This window comes from Notolepis coatsorum, assembly GCF_963971535.1.
Source record: "Notolepis coatsorum genome assembly, chromosome: 19".
In the NCBI taxonomy this organism is placed as follows: domain Eukaryota; kingdom Metazoa; phylum Chordata; class Actinopteri; order Aulopiformes; family Paralepididae; genus Notolepis; species Notolepis coatsorum.
In genome coordinates this window covers 75,067,229-75,084,651 of record NC_140183.1, presented here as the reverse complement: position 1 = coordinate 75,084,651, position 17,423 = coordinate 75,067,229, and the positions used below count along the sequence as shown (strand labels likewise).

The 17,423-nt window shown below is 45.9% G+C and overlaps 1 protein-coding gene across 1 annotated transcript in view; it reads right to left on the bottom strand.

Annotated features, from left to right (window-relative positions):
* Positions 1-17,423, bottom strand: part of tax1bp1b (Tax1 (human T-cell leukemia virus type I) binding protein 1b) — an 81,908-nt gene that overhangs the window by 21,758 nt on the left and 42,727 nt on the right. The window contains exons 3-8 of the mRNA XM_084336704.1: positions 13,698-13,800; positions 12,556-12,746; positions 10,671-10,829; positions 9,196-9,344; positions 7,141-7,231; positions 4,136-4,321 (exon numbers count right to left, since the gene is read on the bottom strand). Coding sequence (XP_084192830.1) covers positions 4,136-4,321; positions 7,141-7,231; positions 9,196-9,344; positions 10,671-10,829; positions 12,556-12,746; positions 13,698-13,800 — 879 coding nt within the window. The remainder of the gene's footprint in view (positions 1-4,135; positions 4,322-7,140; positions 7,232-9,195; positions 9,345-10,670; positions 10,830-12,555; positions 12,747-13,697; positions 13,801-17,423) is intronic.

Genomic DNA, 17,423 nt, shown 5'->3' with positions numbered 1-17,423 from the left:
GAGGACATGATGAAGACACACAGCAGAGAGAGGACAAGATGAAGACACACAGCAGAGAGGACACAATGAAGACACACAGCAGAGAGGACACGATGAAGACACACAGCAGAGAGGACATGAAGACACACAGCAGAGAGGACATGATGAAGACACACAGCAGAGGACATGATGAAGACACACAGCAGAGAGGACATGATGAAGACACACAGCAGAGAGGACATGATGAAGACACACAGCAGAGAGAGGACATGATGAAGACACACAGCAGAGAGGGACATGATGAAGACACACAGCAGAGAGAGGACATGATGAAGACACACAGCAGAGAGGACATGATGAAGACACACAGCAGAGGACATGATGAAGACACACAGCAGAGAGGACATGATGAAGACACACAGCAGAGAGGACATGATGAAGACACACAGCAGAGAGAGGACATGATGAAGACACACAGCAGAGGACATGATGAAGACACACAGCAGAGAGAGGACATGATGAAGACACACAGCAGAGAGGACATGATGAAGACACACAGCAGAGAGAGGACATGATGAAGACACACAGCAGAGAGGACATGATGAAGACACACAGCAGAGGAGGACATGATGAAGACACACAGCAGAGAGGACATGATGAAGACACACAGCAGAGAGAGGACATGATGAAGACACACAGCAGAGAGAGGACATGATGAAGACACACAGCAGAGAGGACATGATGAAGACACACAGCAGAGAGGACATGATGAAGACACACAGCAGAGAGAGGACATGATGAAGACACACAGCAGAGAGAGGACATGATGAAGACACACAGCAGAGAGGACATGATGAAGACACACAGCAGAGAGGACATGATGAAGACACACAGCAGAGAGGACATGATGAAGACACACAGCAGAGAGGACATGATGAAGACACACAGCAGAGAGAGGACATGATGAAGACACACAGCAGAGAGGACATGATGAAGACACACAGCAGAGAGGACATGATGAAGACACACAGCAGAGGACATGATGAAGACACACAGCAGAGAGAGGACATGATGAAGACACACAGCAGAGAGGACATGATGAAGACACACAGCAGAGAGGACATGATGAAGACACACAGCAGAGAGAGGACATGATGAAGACACACAGCAGAGAGAGGACATGATGAAGACACACAGCAGAGAGGACATGATGAAGACACACAGCAGAGAGGACATGATGAAGACACACAGCAGAGGACATGATGAAGACACACAGCAGAGAGGACATGATGAAGACACACAGCAGAGGACATGATGAAGACACACAGCAGAGAGGACATGATGAAGACACACAGCAGAGGACATGATGAAGACACACAGCAGAGAGGACATGATGAAGACACACAGCAGAGAGGACATGATGAAGACACACAGCAGAGAGGACATGATGAAGACACACAGCAGAGAGAGGACATGATGAAGACACACAGCAGAGGACATGATGAAGACACACAGCAGAGAGAGGACATGATGAAGACACAGCAGAGAGGACATGATGAAGACACACAGCAGAGAGAGGACATGATGAAGACACACAGCAGAGAGGACATGATGAAGACACACAGCAGAGAGAGGACATGATGAAGACACACAGCAGAGAGGGGACATGATGAAGACACACAGCAGAGAGAGGACATGATGAAGACACACAGCAGAGAGGACATGATGAAGACACACAGCAGAGAGGACATGATGAAGACACACAGCAGAGAGGACATGATGAAGACACACAGCAGAGAGAGGACATGATGAAGACACACAGCAGAGAGGACATGATGAAGACACACAGCAGAGAGGACATGATGAAGACACACAGCAGAGGACATGATGAAGACACACAGCAGAGAGGACATGATGAAGACACACAGCAGAGAGGACATGATGAAGACACACAGCAGAGAGGACATGATGAAGACACACAGCAGAGAGGACATGATGAAGACACACAGCAGAGGACATGATGAAGACACACAGCAGAGGACATGATGAAGACACACAGCAGAGAGGACATGATGAAGACACACAGCAGAGGACATGATGAAGACACACAGCAGAGAGAGGACATGATGAAGACACACAGCAGAGAGAGGACATGATGAAGACACACAGCAGAGAGAGGACATGATGAAGACACACAGCAGAGAGAGGACATGATGAAGACACACAGCAGAGAGAGGACATGATGAAGACACACAGCAGAGAGGACATGATGAAGACACACATCAGAGAGGACATGATGAAGACACACAGCAGAGAGAGGACATGATGAAGACACACAGCAGAGAGGACATGATGAAGACACACAGCAGAGAGAGGACATGATGAAGACACACAGCAGAGAGGACATGATGAACACACAGCAGAGAGAGGACATGATGAAGACACACAGCAGAGAGGACATGATGAAGACACACAGCAGAGAGAGGACATGATGAAGACACACAGCAGAGAGAGGACATGATGAAGACACACAGCAGAGAGAGGACATGATGAAGACACACAGCAGAGAGGACATGATGAAGACACACAGCAGAGAGGACATGATGAAGACACACAGCAGAGAGGACATGATGAAGACACACAGCAGAGAGGACATGATGAAGACACACAGCAGAGAGGACATGATGAAGACACACAGCAGAGAGAGGACATGATGAAGACACACAGCAGAGAGAGGACATGATGAAGACACACAGCAGAGAGGACATGATGAAGACACACAGCAGAGAGAGGACATGATGAAGACACACAGCAGAGAGAGGACATGATGAAGACACACAGCAGAGAGGACATGATGAAGACACACAGCAGAGAGAGGACATGATGAAGACACACAGCAGAGAGAGGACATGATGAAGACACACAGCAGAGGACATGATGAAGACACACAGCAGAGAGGACATGATGAAGACACACAGCAGAGAGGACATGATGAAGACACACAGCAGAGAGAGGACATGATGAAGACACACAGCAGAGAGGACATGATGAAGACACACAGCAGAGAGAGGACATGATGAAGACACACAGCAGAGAGGACATGATGAAGACACACAGCAGAGAGAGGACATGATGAAGACACACAGCAGAGAGAGGACATGATGAAGACACACAGCAGAGAGAGGACATGATGAAGACACACAGCAGAGAGAGGACATGATGAAGACACACAGCAGAGGACATGATGAAGACACACAGCAGAGAGGACATGATGAAGACACACAGCAGAGAGGACATGATGAAGACACACAGCAGAGAGGACATGATGAAGACACACAGCAGAGAGAGGACATGATGAAGACACACAGCAGAGGACATATTAAGACACACCAGCAAAGGTAGGACATATTATACTACAACTCTGTACATACATCCGATTAGCACTAGACTCAGTAGTACCAATTTTGTACCCAGTTTAATCACCTGTACATTGTTGTTGCACTTTACTGTTACATTTGCACTCTGGTTGGATGTCAAACCTCTTTTCGTTGTACTGTTCTTGTGCTGTATGACAATACATTTGTATCTAATCTGTTGCTGTTCTAAGCGGTTAACATGGCCGCCGACACGAAGAGCGAGGCGCACGCGTTGCCGAGGCTGACGGTGAGGCCCGGGCCTCAGGCAAAGAACCTGCGTTGCTTTTATTGCGCTCAGTGCAGCAACTCGCTTTAGGCAACGTTGTAACACAACCAAATAAATAACTTCACATTAAAAGCCCGGGCTTGAAGCTCAAGGGAGTTCCAGAAGAGATAGAGTTGAAAAGAGATTTGGTAAAGAGGATTTGTTAAGACTATGGAGCTTAACAAATAAAAACTTGGAACCGGTTCCAAAGTAGAACTAGTGGAACCATAAAGATCATAAACCTTTAGCTAATTAACTTTATTCATGTGATGGCTTTCAAAGACAATACTATAAAAGCTGCAGACGGCATTGAGCTACTTTATTTATGTAATCCTTTTCGAAGATAACACCAAGACTGCATTACATGTAATAAAGGAAACATTGGTAAGTACCTACGACTGAGATAAATTGAATTAAATGTTTTATATATCTATATATATATATATATTGTGAGAGCTTTAAAGACTGGGTGTACCAGAGGAGAGACTTTGGCCAGGATGTCTCTGTGCTGCCTCTCCTTCTCGGTGAGACCGGCCCGCAGACGTCCCACCTCCTCTTTGAACTGGGCCATGGTGTTCTCCTTGTTCACGTCCACAGACTTCAGCATCTGGAGCTCCGCGTTCAGCTTGGTGTTCTCCAGCTCACGGTTCTTCAGGTGAGTCTGGTGCAGGCACACACACACACACACAAATAAAGACACACACAAATACATACATATAAACACACAGACGTGCACACACACACACACACATACAAATAAACACACAGACACGCACACACACACAAAGAAACACAGGCACACACACACAAACACATACATATAACCACACAAACGTGCACACACACACACAAACACACATACAAATAAACACACAGACACGCACACACACACACACACACACACACAAAGAAACACAGGCACACACACACAAACACATACATATAACCACACAGACGTGCACACACACACAAATGCACATACAAATAAACACACAGACACGCACACACAAACAACACACACAAACACACATAAGACGCACACACACAAAAATACATGCATTCAAAACACACGCATGCAGGCACACACAAATACATAAATGTACGTCGCACGCATACACATACACGCAGGATGGGAGGTTATAAAACATAGGGTCATTATGTTCAAGCCTAGTTTATACAGTGCCAATCATCAAGATGCGCCAAGCGGCATATGACTATTAAAATAAATGTTGCGTGACGTTAATTAGAAAACAGAGATTGAGGCGGGCCCGTAAAGTTGGCTTCCAGCCCCAGCTGTGACGGCAGGAGCTAAATTGGGTTTGGTGTGTGTGTTCCTCCGGGGGGACGCGGACCTCTCCTGGCTCCCCAGAGGGGGGCTGCCCCACAACAAAGACCAGGAACACCAGAACGACCAGAGGCAGCCATAATGAGGCACTGCCCTGTTTAGATGAACGTACAGAACAGATGCCCTGCTGAGACTAAATACTGTGTGTGTATATATATATAATATATATATGTATATGTATAGGCACGAGCATGTACAGTAAACATACTTGGGAAAAAAAGGGGGGGGGGGGGTTGAACCTTCATGCTGCTTACAGTTCAATACGACAGCAGGCCTGTTACGCAGCCATCTCCACACTCGACTATGAGCAAAGCCGCTGATGTGCCAATAACGATATGAAATTATCAAGCTTCCAGAGCTTGAGGACATGAGGAGGACATGATGAGGACATGATGAGGACATGAGGACACAGAGAGGACATGATGAGGACATGAGGACACAGGGAGGACATGATGAGGACATGAGGACACAGGGAGGACATGATGAGGACATGAGGACACAGGGAGGACATGATGAGGACACAGGGAGGACATGATGAGGACACAGGGAGGACATGATGAGGACATGAGGACACAGGGAGGACATGATGAGGACACAGGGAGGACATGATGAGGACACAGGGAGGACATGATGAGGACATGAGGACACAGGGAGGACATGATGAGGACATGAGGACACAGGGAGGACATGATGAGGACATGATGAGGACACAGGGAGGACATGAGGAGGACATGAGGACACAGGGAGGACATGATGAGGACATGAGGACACAGGGAGGACATGATGAGGACATGAGGACACAGGGAGGACATGATGAGGACATGAGGACACAGGGAGGACATGATGAGGACACAGGGAGGACATGAGGACACAGGGAGGACATGATGAGGACATGAGGACACAGGGAGGACATGATGAGGACATGAGGACACAGGGAGGACATGATGAGGACATGAGGACACAGGGAGGACATGATGAGGACATGAGGAGGACACAGGGAGGACATGAGGACACAGGGAGGACATGAGGACACAGGGAGGACATGAGGACACAGGGAGGACATGAGGAGGACATGAGCAGGACATGAGGAGGACATGAGCAGGACATGAGGACACAGGGAGGACATGAGCAGGACATGAGGACACGGGGAGGACATGAGCAGGACATGAGGACACGGGGAGGACATGAGCAGGACATGAGGACACAGGGAGGACATGAGCAGGACATGAGGACACAGGGAGGACATGAGCAGGACATGAGGAGGACATGAGGAGGACATGAGGACACAGGGAGGACATGAGGACACAGGGAGGACATGAGGAGGACATGAGCAGGACATGAGGAGGACATGATGAGGACATGATGACACAGGGAGGACATGATGACACAGGGAGGACATGAGGACACAGGGAGGACATGAGGACACAGGGAGGACATGAGGACACAGGGAGGACATGAGGACACAGGGAGGACATGAGGACATGAGCAGGACATGAGGACACAGGGAGGACATGAGGACATGAGCAGGACATGAGGACACAGGGAGGACATGAGGACATGAGCAGGACATGAGGACACAGGGAGGACATGAGGACATGAGCAGGACATGAGGAGGACATGAGGAGGACATGAGGACACGGGGAGGACATGAGGACACGGGGAGGACATGAGGACATGAGCAGGACATGAGGACACGGGGAGGACATGAGGACACGGGGAGGACATGAGGACATGAGCAGGACATGAGGACACGGGGAGGACATGAGGACATGAGCAGGACATGAGGACACGGGGAGGACATGAGGACACGGGGAGGACATGAGGACATGAGCAGGACATGAGGACACGGGGAGGACATGAGGACATGAGCAGGACATGAGGACACGGGGAGGACATGAGGACATGAGCAGGACATGAGGACGACATGAGCAGGACATGACATGAGCAGGACATGAGCAGGACATGAGGACACGGGGAGGACATGAGGAGGACAAGGACACGGGGAGGACATGAGGACACAGGGAGGACATGAGGACATGGTGAGGACATGAGGAGGACATGAGGACATGGTGAGGACATGAGGAGGACATGAGGAGGACATGAGGAGGACATGAGGACACAGGGAGGAGTGTTACCTTGTACAGCTCCTTCTCGTCTTTCTCATTCTTCAGGTGAGATTCTAGGGCCTCCTTCTCCGCCGTCAGCTTCTTCACTCTGTCCTTCAAGCTGAGGGACACAAGTCATCACAGCCATGAGTCTGTTGCCTCAACGAACCTACAACTTTATTCATTTTATTTAACCTTTATTTAACCAGGTGGGTCAATTAAGAACAAATTATCTCGGCCTGGCGAGAGAACGAAAGGGCCCCTAATTTGAAAGGGGACAAAATAGAAAATAAAATAGAAAAGAGACAATACATACATCACAGAGGTAAGGGAAATAATTAAAACACACATCAAACAAACAACCAAATAAAATTACAAGGTATGTAATACGTGAAGCAGAACAGTGAAATTACAGTAGTAAGGGGGATCAATTTGTCCATTTTCAAAGTGTTTTGCATCTCGTTCCAAATGCTGGGAGCAGCACATTGGAAAGAGGAATGAACAAAGGAAGTGTTAACACGGGGAACATCTAGCGTATGGTGAGCAGCTCTGGTGTTATAGGGAGTAGAGTAGTAGACCATTTTAAGAGGTGTATCCAGGGAGCGAAATTAACTTTTTGACTCACCGGCCAGTGGCGGGTAGATGGGAAGAGTCTACCCGCCAAGCATATTTCTTACCTGCCAATATATATTTTATATATACAATTTTTTTTTAAATAAAATATATATTATATAATCATACTTGTAGTTGTATTATCTGCGAGACATCGCCACCACGCAATAAGTCAAAATGCTTGCTATCTGCAAACAGCTCCACTGTCTGTTTTGGCTGTGTTGCTCTTCTAGAAAAATAATCCTTTCAGGGTTGCCTATTGAAATACTGTACACTTTCCTACTGTACACTTTCCTGATTAATTGAAATGGGGGACCCTGATGTAAACAAGACGAAAGACTTTCTCTGGTCTGCATCCCCTTAACAATTGTGTGTATTGAGATGTACTGTATTGTACCCATTCTGCAATCTGTTAATAAAGTTTTCAATCAATCAATCAATCACACCTCCAGTACAGAAACATTGTTTGAGTTTGCGTGTCAGGTAGACCATTGATTGACAGTCGAGTCTGCCAATTACATCACATCGCTTGCACTCCGGTGCTGCAGCTGGACCCATTGCCCACCTCTGCTGTTGATAACGCTAGCCAAGTTATTATACACACAGATACACAGTGGGCCAGTGACTTTGGTGTAGGGGTGTAACAATGCATCGATCCTAAGGGGGAAATTCAACTGCATCGATTTGAAAATGTTAGAATAGATTATCGCAATTTGAATGTGTACACGTTATGTTATTGTCATGTCCGTTACAGCCAACACACCGACATACGCTACTGCATCAACGTTATGATTAACAAAGCAAGGCATTAGTTTTGTTGCATTAACGTTATATTACTATTGCTATCGATAAATCTAGGTGTTCTAAAATCTATTGCTATTGGTAAGAGAGACTATAATAAGTTGGTGTCTCGGAAAACGAGAGCCCTGATCGCGGAGTTTCAGGAAGTAAACAAGAAAAATGAGAGGTTCTGATTGGTCATTTGCTTTATTTCCCATGAAACCAGTCATTTCACTCTACTGTGATTGGACCGTTGGCTTGAGTGCAATGTGGGACTTGTAGTTTTTTAACGATCTCGAAGCGGAGGAAAAAAAAGACGAGAGAGGCTATAATCTGTATTCGCACAGCGTGCGCGTAATTGATTTTTACCGTTCGCATACAAATATTTTTAGGGGCCTGCTTATGAACTACACGTCTACACGCCACACTGCGGGCAGCCCTCAAAGTGTCATGCGCCAAAGGTAAAAACAGACCGCCCCTGGCGGGCGGCGGGCTTTAGTTTCGGTCCCTGGGTGTATCACATAAGGAGGGGTCAGACCAAGGAGGGTTTTGTAAATGAGTGTAAGCCAATGAATTTCTCAAAAGTCACAGTGATGTGTTGAAAATGGGGCATTGGTAACAAACATAATTGCTGAGTGAAGAAGAAGAACAACAACAACAACAACAACAAGCAGCGCTCCACGATGAACCCACCCGTCCAGCTCGGTTTCCTTCTGCAGGCCCTTCTGGGTGACTCCAATCAGGTCGTCCTCCAGCTGTACGACCCTGGCCGAGGCCTCCTCCAGCCTCCTCTTCACCTCCTCCCTCTCCTCCTGCAGGGCCTGGGAGGAGCTCTGCACCTCCTGGGAACCGCGGAGAGTTGGGAATCAATGGGGGAAAAGATTTAGTAAGAAAAGAACACTCCGATAACCTGCCGTTTGTGGAAATGGTCCTAGTCGCTGGAGCTCGTGAATTACATAATGAATTTCCTAGCCCCTTTCGTGACTGTGATGCAAGCCTTGCTTTGAATACACAGTCACTTGCTCCACGTTACTAGCCATGTTAATGTGCACCATGAAGCACTAGTTATTTACGAACGGTTCGTTCTAAATTTATCACAGAGAAATGTCAAAGGTACTCACAGTTGCACGAGGGTTTCACACACAAAACCGGGGTGGTTTGAAAGCTCGGCGTTGCTAATAAACATTTAAAAAAAAAATTATAAACGAGTAAAAATCACTGAGCTAGCCTTGCGTCAAAATAGAGCAAGTGACTGTGTATTCAAAGCAAGGCTTGCATCACAGTCATGAAAGGGGCTATGAATTACCTTGATAAGCATTTGACAATAAAATTGACAATATAATTGACTGATGTCGATTTAAACTGCGGCTATGCCTTTGAACCTTCTCGAGTCTCTGTGGCTTTAAGGAGTTTTCAGAAACTCCGTTTGAGGCCATTTGATAGTAGCAAGCAGAAAAACAGACCAGGTTTTTTATATTTTTTTAGTATGTTTTATAGGCAGAATTTTGGAATCATTTTTTTCGCAGTACATAAAAAAACATATAAAAGTGCAGCCATAAAATTAACAGCCACAAAATCTGTAATCATGTTTTCATCTCTCAAAGCTCTTTTTAAATCCTGAAAGATTTATGGAACAGAACAATCATATGAATTATTATTATTGACACTCCTTTTTTAATGTGCACTTAAAGTTACACTATGAAAAGGGAATAACAACTTTTGACAATAGAGACATTCATAAAGTGTCAAGGTCTTGATTTATCCTTCTGGTGGAGGCAGGGCTTGGACAGAACTGCACACTGTACAGATACAACAACATGTAACTCAGGCCTCACACCAGGGGGCGCCGTGAGACTACAGGGCAGAATGGTGAACTCGACTGTAATAACTTGACAAGTATTTTGTGCGTACGAACTCAATCATAAAATCACCAAATATAGTTCCCCCCGCTATGTGCTGCCACATTTACAGCCGACTCCAACTGTGCTGTAACAAAGCACATGTCAAAGCGTATCATTTCATTCACCCAAACGTGTGGAGGTCTTTGGGAAGCAGAGGCACAAACAAGATCCAAAAGAAAAAAAAAACTTGTTAAAATCTCTCTCTTTCCCCCGTTAACTCCCCGCTCTGGCTGCGAAACGGGAGCGAATGTGCCCTCTTCCATTCACCTGGTTCTCTCGCCTCAGCTGGGCGCAGGCCTCCCTCTCGTGCTCGCACTCCTTCTGCAGGCTCTCCTTCTCCGCCTCCAGCTGCTCCTTCTCCTGCAGGAGGAGGGCCATGCATTTCACCAGCTCCTCTTTCTCTCTCCGGGCCTCCTCCAGCTTTTGCTGCACAGAGAGAGAGAGGAATCACCTTTTTTTGTGAGTTGTCGACAAAGGGAAACGACTCTATAATTACATGTACGATACACCAGGCAATCGCTTTTCATGGCCTAATAAATCTCCCCCCTCCCCCCCCCCCCCCCCCCCCCCCCTCGTATCAAGGGTTTGGAGAGCGGCTACTCTTTGTGTTTTGGATACAACACGCCATGCCGCTGGCCGTGTCAAAATGTAACAAGGCTTCATGCGGGGCCTCCTGTATCAGGTTCAACAGTCTTAACTAATGTGCTTTGTTGGATGTCGGCTCCTTTCTTTATTTTTTTTTTCTCTCTCTCTCTCTCTCTCTCTCCCATCTTTCCAGCCATTCTCCACCATATATACTATCTAAATATATATTCTATAATTTTTTTTAAAGAGGCAGGATGACCTAGAGCAGGGGTCTCAAACTCGCGGCCCGCGGGATATTTTGCGGCCCCCTACTGGACATCAAAGTGTAGTGTTAATGCGGCCCACGCACTACTGTTTGCCGAGTCGTTGCGCGAGAGTTGGAAGTTTTATTTATTTTATCACTTGTAGGCTACCATAGCGCAGGCTCATGACAGCAACGTTATGTTAGTGACTTGGTTGAAACGTGATTCCGGAGTGATATCAAGTAAAGTGGAAGCAAATGCATCCTCGCTCCTCTGACTGCGAGCAGTGCTCTGCATGTCTGTCCGCGTGCACTGCCACTGTCTGTCTGTCTGCGAGTCTGGTCCAATCACATACGCGTCCCGTCAGCGTTTTTCCCCCTCACCCACAGTCTGCGAATCAGAGGCAGAGTAGGGGAGTAGGGCGGGTCTTCACGGACTGCATGTCGTCTCTCTCTTTCAGTTCAAGTCGGAGCAGAGTTGACCGCGCATCTACAGTAAACTCGCTCCCAGTTTTATCTCTGTGAGATAAATGTAGCCATTAGCCTAGTTTCGCCAGCAGGCAGCCAGCAGAAAAATATGGCATTTTCAAAGATGGTCAGTAAAAGAAAAGTCGACTGCAATTCAAAGGTGAATGGACGGAAAAATATGCGTTCATCCTGAGTTCCTCCCAGCCAGGGGCGTAGCTGGAGATTCTGGACCGCATGAAAGAATCAATTTGAGGGCCCCCAATCTATAAAAAAAGTTGGGGCATTTATATATTGATGAAAACGCATAATATGGTTTTTACCTATTTTTTTTATAAACAGCTCTGTGATAGAATAAAAAAAATGCACAGTGCATTTCCATAGCTGTGGATGAGTCCACTGACACCACTGAGAAGCCTGAAGAACCGTTCATGTTCTGAAGAACTGTTCATGTTCTGAAATGTTATTGCTAAAGATTGAGAAGATTGGATCAGTTGTACTTTTTTTTTGAATACTTGAAACCCTTTTTTGTGGAATATTTGCTGCGGCCCAGCCTCACCCAGACTCTACCTCCAGCGGCCCCCAGGTAAATTGAGTTTGAGACCCCTGACCTAGAGGTTCGATCCCCGCCAGTGTATTCCAACTGAAAACACCAAATACATTTTATGGTATCCCTTCCCACTTTATCCAATCAGGAGAGAGAACTCCAAACTGTAAAAATGGTCTGACAAAAAAAAAAAAACTAGTTTTAAGAAAATGCGTCCTTGAAACAAGTAAAATTATGCGGGGCATCCTGTATCGGGTTAACAAGAGCCTGGGAGGGGGTGTGAGAGCTGGTTCGGCGGCTAGTTTTCACGCTACCTCCAGGAAGCTGGCCTTGGTGGTGACCACCAGGATGTCGGAGTTGCATTCATCCTCCACGGTCAGCAGCTCGTCCTCCAAGGGGCTGTTGGCGCGGCACAGGAACGGCGTGCTGGCGCCCCGGATCTCCCCCTTGTGGGTCACGTAGCAGAACTGGTAGAACTCCCCGTCGTCGTTGGGCACGTAGTACCCTGTGGGAGAGCGCGGCCGAGACGGGACTTTGAGAAACAGAACTGGACAGAGATGCAAAAAGGGGGGATGGGGATGTTCGTCCAGAAGTAAAACTAAACGTGTGAGACCTTAGAACAAACTGCTCAGCTTATCTTTAACTATTAACTATCCTAAAGTTATAAGCTGATGTATGAAGAGAGCCTCAGGCACATTCTATGTATTTGTGATGTTGTGGGTTTGAATCTTAACTAATGCGCTTTCTTGTATGTCAGCTCCTTTCTTTATTTCTCTCTCGCTCTCCCTCCCTCTTCTTCTCTCTCCTATCTTTCCAGCAATTCTCCACCATTATACTATTATATTTATATAGTATTATATACTACTATATCTAAATATATATTCTTCTATAATAAAAAATAATAATAATAAAAAGAGGCAGGATGACCTAGAGGTAAAGAGGCTGGCGGTTCGATCCCCGCCACTGACAGTATTCCATCTGTGAGCTGGTGACGGGAGGGTGGCTGGAATTACATCTATGGTGACCACCATCCTGGCTAAGTGCCTTTGAGCAAGGCACTGAAAACACAAGATACATTTTCTGGTATCCCTTCCCACTTTATCCAATCAGAAGAGAGAACTCCACACTGACAAAAATAAGAAATAAAAACTAGTTTTAAGAAAATGTGTCCTTGAAACAAGTAAAATTATCTACCAGTTTACTCTCCTGATTGGATAAAGTGGGAAGGGATACCAGAAAATATATAGTTTGTGTTTACTGCAGAGCGGAGGGACTGGGAGACCCATGTTACTGACAAACACTCTATATCAGTGATGGCGTCAGAATGTAGAGCTATTTAACACGTATATTAAAAAAAAATACTACTTAGAGCACCTTTAACAGCCCTCTGAAGGCCCGTCTGACTTGTGGTTAGAAAGTGTCCCAAGTTCTATAAAAGCCTGAGGTCTAATCTTACCTTGAAAGACCACGGCTCTGTTGACTGCTGTGCCCTCCGCATAGTTCTCAGGGAGAGGAGACCACAAGAATGTGTAGTAGTCCCTCGCAGTGCTCCAGCCCACCTGCAGGACAGAGGGTACAGTCAACACAACACTCTCATGGTCACCACAATAATAGATAAGATAAGATATTCCTTTATTGATCCCCTGGGTGAAATAAGATAAGATATTCCTTTATTGATCCCCTGGGGGAAATAAGATAGGATATTCCTTTATTGATCCCCTTGGGAATATTTGGGTGTCACAGCGGCATGGGGAGGGGAGGTACAGGTATGGGCAGGGAAATAGTAGAAAGAAAGACATAAATATAGACAATACAATTTGATCTGACTATAACAATATGAGAAGAAATAAACAGTGTAAACAATATAATTAACTCCGAATATAAAAAAATATGAGAAAAGTAAATGGTGTAAACAAAGGTGCAGATGAGGGTCTGTATGACCTATCGGTTATATTATACGTTACAATAAATATAGGCAATGAAGAATTTGAATCAGAACAGTATACTATGACTTAGAGTAAGAGTAAAAGTAAACAGTATACACAAGGTGCAGTTTACACAAGGTACCCTAACAGGGGAAACTACCTTAAAGCTACGATCTGGATTTAATTTGACCCTCTTGGCTAATCTTTGAGGTCGTTTCATCTTTGAGGTATGTTCTTTTAAGAGTTTGATTTGTAGATGGAACACATTCTTTTAAAAACCATTTTAGCCCGTCATAATTCAAAATACAAGTGTGTCGTTTTTACTCCCAACGTTTAAAACATTACAAATGTAAGCAAACAATTTCACAGCCTTGAATGTCACGTCGAAAACCCTGGGCAGCCCTCATATGACGTTAGTCACTAAATCAAAGGCTCAGACAATATATAAGACTCGGACTGAAACACGTACCTTTTCAATACAACAACTTTTAGTAATAAAAACATAGCCAGATAGGACAGAGGGGGCCCCCAGGCTACAACCATGGATTGCAGCTTTAAAATCCAGATGTAGCCTCCTCGAATGCTGTGAGACAATCGACGGGATTACGCGCTACTATAGTCTCCGGGTGTATTCGGTCTGCACCGCGAGGCCAGAGCGAGTCCGACCCCCGATTCCAGAGGAGAAACACGGAATCGTTTCGGCTAAAACCCCGTCCAGGTCCTGGTTGCCACGCGTGTGTGGCCAACCCCTTGTCATGAACAAGCCCGACTGCGGAAAGGCAGCTACAACTCACCTCAAACAGGAAGAGGGAAATAGGTGAAAATTTTATACATAGGCTACTTCAAAATGAAAACCAAAATGTAATTATATGTACTTTATGTGTTGTTAACTGATGGCTGATGAGGGGGGAGTACAGAAAATACATCCATAACTTCAGCCGACTGCCATAAAACTGTCAAACAAAATCAAGAGTCACATCGTGCCGGCTGGGTTTCTGTGCGATGCACGCCTCGAAGGCACACACACACACGCATCCAAAACAAGCCCGGTTGAGCTTGCCGATTACATAGCACATAGATCAGCCCTTGCACCACAATCCACAGTTTATTATGCAGGAAAACTCTCTGCAAAGCTTAGTCGTGAACCTTTTCTGCATATTCATGCGACGAGGTGACCGTTGTAGCGAGACACAGCTTTTTGAGGTTGTTATTGTCGGCCATCTGACCGGCTCGTCTTCTCATCGGTGCACATTTACGTTCAGTCATTTAGCTGATGCTTTTATCCAAAGTGACTTACAGGTTCTGTACAACAAGTCGGCATTAAGGGTACAACTGGTTGCTAAGGGTAAGTAGGATTGTTCGTCAAACAGTGTCGAACTTAAGTGCTACGGTCTTGAGTGCATAGTAGTATAGACATACTAGCATAGTAGGTAGTAATATAGACATAGTAGCATAATAGGTAGTAAATAGTAATATAGACATAGTAGCATAGTAGGTAGTAGTATAGACACATTAGCATAGTAGGTAGTAATATAGGCAAGGTAGATTCGTTGGTAGCAAAGTGCATAATAGTAAAAGACAGTACGAAGGTTAGTAGTATTATTTTATTTTTATTTTATTTTTTACTTTTTGTACTTCTTTGTACTTTTTCTGTACCAACTTATAGGACGTTAAAGCATCTGAAAGTGCCACGGTACCACCGGCCTCCCGGCACAATGACGAGAGTGTTCCCCGAGCGACACGGACAGGGGGCTCCGGTCCTCCCAGTAGCCCCGGTTGTCACTAGGGAGTTCCATCTCCCAGCAGTAAAGAACAGGAAGTAATTAAAACACGAACAGAGTTAGTGACTGTCATTAGTGAAGGCCAGCTCTCACCGCTCCACTCATTAGGCCGGTGGAGGTGACAGTGAGTGAAGGGTCTGAGAGGAACTCTTTGACTCGGACCAGAGGGTCTGCCGCGTGGCCAGGAGGGGGAGGACCACATTAAAAAACCATTCAATCACGAGGCTGAACCCCCGGTCATTATTGAATTCCTGTGGACTGGAGGCTGGAGGCATGTGAAGACTCTGCGTTACACGCAGGGAATAACTAGACAAACGGTCTTGGCCTTGCTAAGCTGACCTATTCTTCCTTTAAAACGTCCGTTAAAGAGTCTACCGTACTTTTCGGACTATAAGCCGCGGCTTTTCCCCCAATTTTTCGACCCTGCGGCTTATATAATGGTGCGGCTTATATGTGACTCGACGTGACCAAACCCGAAAATGTAAAAATCTAAATTTTGCTTTTTTGAATGCATTGAAATGTTATTTATCTGTTCCCTTATTTGCTAAGCTTAATACAACTTGTAAATGAGTTAATTCTTGTTATTTGTCCGACAGTATTGTGTCCCAATGCTAATTACATATGGTAATTAAACATTAAAACACCTGCGGCTTATAGTCCAGTGCGGCTTATATATGTACACATCATTCAATTTAGCTGCTGCGGCTTATAGTCAGGTGCGGCTTATAGTGCGAAAAGTACGGTAATATGTTATTTCCAGACAAAGACAATTCAATCGTTATTTGTGAAGGTGAGCTACTCTCTCGCTCTCTCAAAGCCAGAAACCAGAGAAATAAGAATCAAACTTGTGATGACATTAAAGAAAGACGCCAACATTTTCGGAAATTAGCTTACCGAGAGGGCGGCTGAGTGGCGCAGTGGGCAAGGCGCTCGCCACTAACGCAGGAGATGCTGGTATCGAGCCCAGCTCTCGGCGTTGCTACCGGCTTGGCCGGTCGTCATACTAACACAATTGGCAGTGTTAGAGGGTGGGAAAGCCGGTGGGTGGGGATTGGACGTTGTGGACAGCGACTCCTACAGGTCGGTTGGTGCGGCTGTACAGCAGAATCAGGAAGTATCAGGGGCAGCGTGAGCCTCCCACGCGTTACTCCTCGCCACTGAGAGATCGCGCTGTTCAGGTGAAAAGATGAGACAGGTGCCTCCTCGTGTACCGGAGGGGACACGTGACGCAAGGCTTGGTCCTCACTGCAGCCGACCAGTGGGAGGCATGGTCTAGCAACGTTCGAGACAGGGAGGGAGAATTGAAGGGAGAATTGGTGAGGCGAAATTGGGATGGGAGAAAAAATTGAAAATAAGGAGAAAAAGTGGACTAAAAAAAAGGGAAATTAGCTTACTGTCTTCTCCAGAGAAAGACAAGAAGATAGATACCAGTTTCCTCTCTGTGCGTTCAGTAGAAAGCTATCTGGCTGCATGTTA